This window comes from Triticum aestivum, chromosome 2A, assembly GCF_018294505.1.
Source record: "Triticum aestivum cultivar Chinese Spring chromosome 2A, IWGSC CS RefSeq v2.1, whole genome shotgun sequence".
NCBI lineage: Eukaryota > Viridiplantae > Streptophyta > Magnoliopsida > Poales > Poaceae > Triticum > Triticum aestivum.
Genome location: NC_057797.1, coordinates 74,775,005 through 74,781,936, shown reverse-complemented (window position 1 = coordinate 74,781,936; position 6,932 = coordinate 74,775,005). Strand labels below are relative to the sequence as shown.

Below are 6,932 nucleotides of genomic sequence, written 5' to 3'. Positions count from 1 at the left end.
GCGCCCGCGCCGGCTTGCGTCCCCTCACCCGTCGCCACTATACGCCGCCGGTGCCTCTCCCATCGTCGCCGTCGTGTAAGTTTTTTTTCCAGTTCTTTTATACAACGAGGCTCATAACAGTATGATGGTATGTGACAGAAATCTATTTGATGCAGTATGAATATCGACGGTGTGATTCCATGTTCTGTTCAAAAGTGGGTTAGCCTAGTTGACAAACTGTCACCAAGTCAGAAATTCAGGTTTTATGAAACGGATATGCAGGGCATGTTTAGAATACCATCGATAAGGATGCGTGATTTTTTGCTTCACTTTTTACTCCAAAGTTACAATCCGAGTAGCAAAAAATTCATGGTTCAAGAGAGTTTTGGAAGTACTGCTGGATGTAAAGGTCTTATTTCATTAAGGCCTGATGATGTGTACTCCATATTTGGTTGGAAAAACAATGGAGTGGATGTTTTTGGGTTTCTTAGTACTGAAGGAGAAAAAGCAACCAAAAAAATACCAGTTAGTTTTGTTAGCAAGAAAAATGGTAAGATCATGATTGATGATCTCATAGAAAAGATTGTGAAGGATAAGAGCACTGATGATGACTTTATTCGGATGACATTTCTAGTTCTCTTAGGAACTATAATTGCACCGGTGTCTCATGAATACGTTCCGAAAAAGTACTATGCCTTAGTGAAAAATATTAAGTTGATAAGGAAGTTCAACTGGAATGCATTCACTTCACGATTCTGTTTATCGGAGATTGGTAAGCTTCTGCAGGACGGCCATGTTAGGCAGTGGCCCCAGGGGAACCTCGCCCTTTTGCAAGTACGTTCTATTTATTAATTTCAACACTTTTGTTATAAAATGGCACGGAAGAACATGTAATTTAATTAGTTTATGTGTTTTGCAGTACCTATACTGGGAGAAGGTGCAACCAATCACCGGTCCAAAATATGATCCGTTGGCATTGTTGAGCCCGCTGATGAGGAACTGGACGGAAGATATGGCTGTGAGAAGAGACAAATACGACTACGAATATGGTCGTGGTGTTGGGATGGTAATCCTAGTAATCATTTTTTTACATTTATGAAATAAAGTAAAGTGTGCATATGGTTTTTATGTATAATTATCTTGTTCCACTTGTAGATTGATGACAACATTACAGAGGAGTATAGGTTGAAAAAAATTGCGGAAGAAGAAGCTCAAAAAACCAAGAAAGCTAGTAGCAAAAAATCTAACATTACTGGAACGAGGAAAGAGGGCAGTACCTCGGAGGCTTCGAGCCAGAAGCCTACTATGGACCGGATTTTGAGTGAGATGAATGAGCTTCGGAAGGAAATGCTTCGTTTGCCAGAGTTATGCGCACAGGTAACACTTGAGCACGTCTCTTTAATGTCCATCACTGAATTGAAGAACTAAGATGAAATGTTTTCTTGCAGAGGATGATTGAGAAACTGAACAAAACCGGCGTCTCCTACAAACCCAGTAACCTGGAAGAGGACGAAGAGAATCTGTACGGAGGCATTAATGAGTCTTCAAACGATGTTGGACGTCCGCAAAAAGAGTTTGTATATCAAAAAGATGATTCAGACCGGTTCCGCACACCTTCCAAAATGAATTTGCAAAAGGATGATAACGGCGTTGATGTAACTTCTCGTGAAAACACACCTTTTTACTGCACATCTGAGTACTGGGATAGTTTCAAGGGTGATATGGATGATCCTGTCCAAGTACCAGAAGTATCAGATGAAAAAGCTGCCACATCTTTAGAGACGGACGAAATCGCATCGCATGCGTCAGTTGGTTCTCAAGGAGTACAAGAGGAAGTGGAGGAGGTTACTGGCAGGCGCAAGCGCAGAGGATCACAACATGTCAAGTCTCCTTATGTGGTCCCTAAACCAAACAAACGTGCAAAACGTTCTGCCAAAGGAAGTAAGTTTTCTGTGTTTCTAATTGTTATTGCGTAACAATTATTTATGTATTTGCGTTTGTAAGTATTTGAGTGGTGTGTTACAGAATTGTTCCAAAATGGTGATGTTAACAAATCTGGTGATGAGTATGATGTGGTGAAAGTTTCCATCAAGTACGTGTGTGCGCATGAGCATTTACAAAAACATGCCAAAACAGAAATTTTCAATGATGGCATGGAAGAAGGTCTCACTGTGAGGAGAGCTTGTCAGATTATTAACCATGAGTGGCTAAGTGGCGACGTAAGTTAATTTCATATATTGTTTTACAATTCATTCGAAAATACCATTGTTAAATCTAACACATTATTTATAGGTAATTGATGCATACTCATCATTTTTGGTCGACAAAGTTAATGATGATCGTTTCATGTTAACAACTTGGAGGATACATTGGTTGCTTCACGTTAGACCCGGAAAGAAGACCGCCGGTAATGATTATGAAGCAGAGTCGCATAGTAATGGACCCGTGAACAGATGTGAGGACGAGTATTTCAAAAAATCAAAGGTAAGTTTGATTGTTAACACGGTACATACATACGATATTATGTGATGATTGTGTTTTATGGTCCTTGTGATGCAGACTTACATTCCTCTAAACAAGCAAAATAATCACTGGATTACTGTCGTCATGCATAGCGGAAAAAGAGAGTTTCAGGTTCTTGACTCGTTGATGACCGGAAAACTTGACACTGTTACTAGAGAACTCGTTGAGGACCTGGTAGGTTTAACTTGCAAATGTGCATTTGGTAACATTCGTTTTCTTTAGTACACTGAATGACATGCTTTCCACCATGTTTGTTATATCTTTAGAGAAAACAACTAGCAGAAGATATCCAAGAAGCAAATGCAACCGAAATTGTGAATTATCCGGATGTTTCCAAGTGGCCTATTCAAACGTATGACATGCCAAAACAACATGATGGGTGAGTTTTTACTTCGACAGAATGTTGGTCTTGTATGTACAGTAGATATTTAATCTTCGTAAATTGTATGCACTAGGAATTCGTGTGGACTATTTCTCCTTCGATGCTTTCAAAATTGGGATGGTGACAAATGGACAGGCTTATTTTCACAGGTACGCAAGTCATGTTTGGACTACGATGTACAATGAACGCTGTGCTAACACCATTTTTTTTTCAGACCTCAATTGATGATTCAAGAGAGTTAATGATTGCACAACTTATATTTTCGGAAAGAAACAAGCTTGATGAAGTGAAAAACAAAGTTATTCGGATATCAAAGAAGAAGAAATAGATGCGACACGGAGGAGTTTTGCATGTGATTGGGTGGTACTGGAGGACTTTATTTTCCAAACGCTTTGCGCACTTGCTTATAAATTTTATGTAATACACTCTGCTTCTGAATAGTTATATGTAATAGACTCGGCATTTTTCCAAATGTTTTTTTCTGTCCACATGATATTTCGTTTCATAAATATTATATAATGATTTATTTTGTTTACATGTTTTTTTGTTGCCGAATAGTTATATGTAATCATGTCGTCGTTAAATTTTTGTGCACTAAACTATGTTAGCACACTGCGTTTTACTTAAAAATTATTTTACATAAAAAAAATGCCCGCCCGTCTCCACGGCGTTTCTTAGTAAGCCCGTCGTTATCAAGCCCAACGGGCGACTACAACAGGCGTTTCGGAGCACGCCGTGGAAACCAGGCCCAACAAGGCAGAATCAACGCGGCACATCGACGGGGTAGTAATCAGGGGAGTTCAATGCAACGACGGGAGCTGAGTATATAAGCAGGTCGTCGTCCCCTTCGGCCGGCGAGGTGGGACTAAACTTGCGTCGGCCGCGGGGCGACCTGGACACAGCCAGACGCGACGTGGGCCGGCCCAAAAAGGCATTGGACGGCGCGGTCTTCTCGACGGCTCGACGCGCCGTGGGCCGGCCCAGTTACCACCGCTGAGACGCCGCGCCAGTGAAACCGACACAAGTTTAGTCCCACCTCGACGGCCGAAGGCGACGCCGACTAGTTTATATACTCAGCTCCTGTCGTTGTATTGAACCCTCTGATTACTACCCCGTCGATGTGCCGCGTCGATGCTGCCCTGTTGGGCCTGGTTTCCACGGCGTGCTCCGAAACGCTTGTTGTAGGGTCCCGTTGGGCTTGATAACGACGGGCTTACTAAGTCACGCTGTGGAGACGGGCGGGCATTTTTTTTCTTTTTTTTTCAACAACAGTTCACAGAGTGCTTCTTCTATTTTGATATATTTGACAGCCGACGGGACTGTAGTAAATACATGCAGAATTCATAAAATAAACAATGAATAGTGAATATTTATATCAACAACAATGTTGTCTCAACATAACAATTGTCACCACAGTAATTTTATTGTAGTTGACACAAAATAACAAGTCTGAAATGACAACGGTCCGTACGCAATAATCATGTTTCACACATAAAATACTCAACACGAACATAAATTTTACAAATGTTCTTCAAATAAATGGAAGAGGTAAAACACTCGCATCATCTACACTTGAGTCTTCAAGCCCAGTTGCTGCATACAAAAAATATGAGAATCAATGCACCGTTAATGAAACAACAAAACTGACATAAACAAATAATAGACATACTCTTCATTTTTGCTGCATGTGCTCCTGTTATGACCTGAGCCGCTGCATATGCTACATTTTCGTCCAGATTTCTCGTCAAATGCTTTAGGCCTCTCATTTTTTGTCACATCTGGGCCACCCTTACCGCGACCTCTACTGTTCTGCTTAGGTGCGCCCTTGGTGGAAACCTTTACTGGATCACGAACCAGAATATGATCTCGGCTAGGCTCAAATGGATTACTGTTCACGAAGCTTCGCTGAATATCATCTTCATTTCCCTGAATATCCTTATTCACTATAATATCATCCAGAGCTGCCATCAACTTGTCGAATAAGAAAGGATTACTGCATGCGACATGACAGGCTTCTGAAGATTTAATGGTCAACTCACTATATCTAGCTCTGTCCTCACCACTCGACCAACCCCACGCAAACAAATCGCTGGTGCGCTTCACTGGCAGTCCAGCTCGTGCTTTTTTTGAGAATCTTCGCAAGACACAACACTTGGGTATCACAGGTAAGTTCAGTGCATTCAAAACATGAATAATATGCTTGCAAGGAAGCCCTTTGCGAGTCATACTTCGGCAACTGCACTTTATAGTTTCTGCCGAGTTACCTGGCGTATAGTCCACATTAAATCTGTGATCCCTGTTATTCTTCCACGCAACCACAAATCTCTGACTATCGGTCCCTGTCAGTCTATCAATTACCTCAAGCTCCTGTACCTTCTTCATATCTTGTTGCAACATATAAAAGTTTGCCTGCGTGAATGCTTTCGCAGCATACGACTCAATGGCCTGACACTCAGTCACTGTTACTGGAAGAGTCTGTGAGGCCGTGTAGTCATCATAAGCTTCATTCTCACGGAGGTGAACAATACAATTCTCGTAGTGTACAATCATGTCAACAATCGTCATACCATAGTCAAGATGAAGGTGCAGGCTGGAGTTCAGACTCTCACTCCTCTGATTACTGCGCATACCAAGGAAAAACCCACCAGACAAATATGATGCAGCCCAAAGCGTCCTCTTCCTGTACATCCTATGGAGCCATGTTTTTATTTTCTCCGTCTGCCATTTGCGCACAAACGCGGCCCATCTCTCCTCAAAAACCTTATGTGTAGTGGCATAGTACAATAATGCCCTAAACTCCTTCAATGACTTGTGGTTGAGGTGTTTCTGCATATTCTTTTCAATATGCCATGAACATAGACGATGCCACACGTCAGAAAGCACCTTCCTAATAGCCCTTATCATCGCTGCATCTCCATCTGTAATAACTGATTTGGGCCTCTTCTGACAGTTAGCTTTCAAGAACGTGTTAAGCAACCAGACATATGTAGCCTCAGTCTCGTCTGAAACAATGGCGCAGGCGAATACAGTAGTGCAACGGTGGTTGTTCAGACCCACAAAAGGGATGAACGGCATTCCATACCTGTTCATCTTGTATGTGCTATCGAAGACAACAACATCACCATAGTCTAGATAATCCCGGCGTGACTGCGAATCACACCAGAAGAGGTTTTGGAGCCTGCCTTCAGCGTCAACCGTGTGCTCAAAGAAGAAGTCTGGATCTCTGTCCTTTCTGGTCAACATGATTCCTATGGCAGTATCAGCATCACCTTGTGCAAGCAATTTCATCTTCTCCCTATAGCACATGTTGTACAACTTTGTCCTCTGAAATGGTGACTTTGCATACGACCCATACCTGTTAACGATGTTGTCAAAAATGATATGTGTTCTTATCCCAGCTCCAGACATAGCTAAGATCTCAGCTCTCTCAAATGCTTTCATCTGATTATGAGATCGGAGGAAAGGGACTTCGTCCGGTCGTGCAAGAGTGTGGCTGTGATCATCGGAGAAACTGCTGACATACCAAAGATTGAGCTTTTTATCAAGCTTAACTGTCAAATGGGCTTCGCATAAGAATCGACTCTCCGGTCTAAGCCTGCGGGTCCGGCCTTCCATGGTACAGAACTTGGCCTGTCGTTTTCCTGCGGCGGAACAGAGATACCTCCTCAAGCGCGGAGTCCTTGCGCGATCCTTCAAAAATTTTAGCGAGTCCTTCCTGATACTGAACCCACGTTCTCTCACGTGCTTGTTGTAGAACGTGTAAACCTCGTCTAATGACCTGAATGTCTTTACCATCACTGCCCAATGCCTATCAAGTGACTCTTGCTGATATTCATCATAGCACATGTCAAGGTCAAACTGATCATCATCGATGTGCTCATCATTCCCGCTAGGACCATCAACACCTCCCTGCAAAATATGACATATAACCTTGCATGTCAATCTCTTCTTATATTCTTACTAACCAAAATTAATGTAAAGAACTTACTTGACTACCGCTCACACTACGAGATACATGGACCTCGCTCTCGGGATTGTCATCATCTAT

At 42.3% G+C, this 6,932-nt stretch overlaps 1 protein-coding gene across 1 annotated transcript; it reads left to right on the top strand.

Moving 5' to 3' along the window:
• The first annotated feature begins 371 nt into the window (after window positions 1–371).
• On the top strand, window positions 372–3,212 carry LOC123184788 (uncharacterized). Its single transcript, XM_044596847.1, has 10 exons — window positions 372–529; window positions 899–1,045; window positions 1,135–1,356; window positions 1,428–1,920; window positions 2,005–2,198; window positions 2,272–2,463; window positions 2,539–2,676; window positions 2,769–2,881; window positions 2,958–3,033; window positions 3,099–3,212. The coding sequence occupies exons 1-10, from the start codon at window positions 410–412 to the stop codon at window positions 3,210–3,212; spliced, it is 1,809 nt and encodes a 602-aa protein (XP_044452782.1). The 5' UTR covers window positions 372–409.
• The last annotated feature ends 3,720 nt before the right edge of the window (window positions 3,213–6,932 follow it).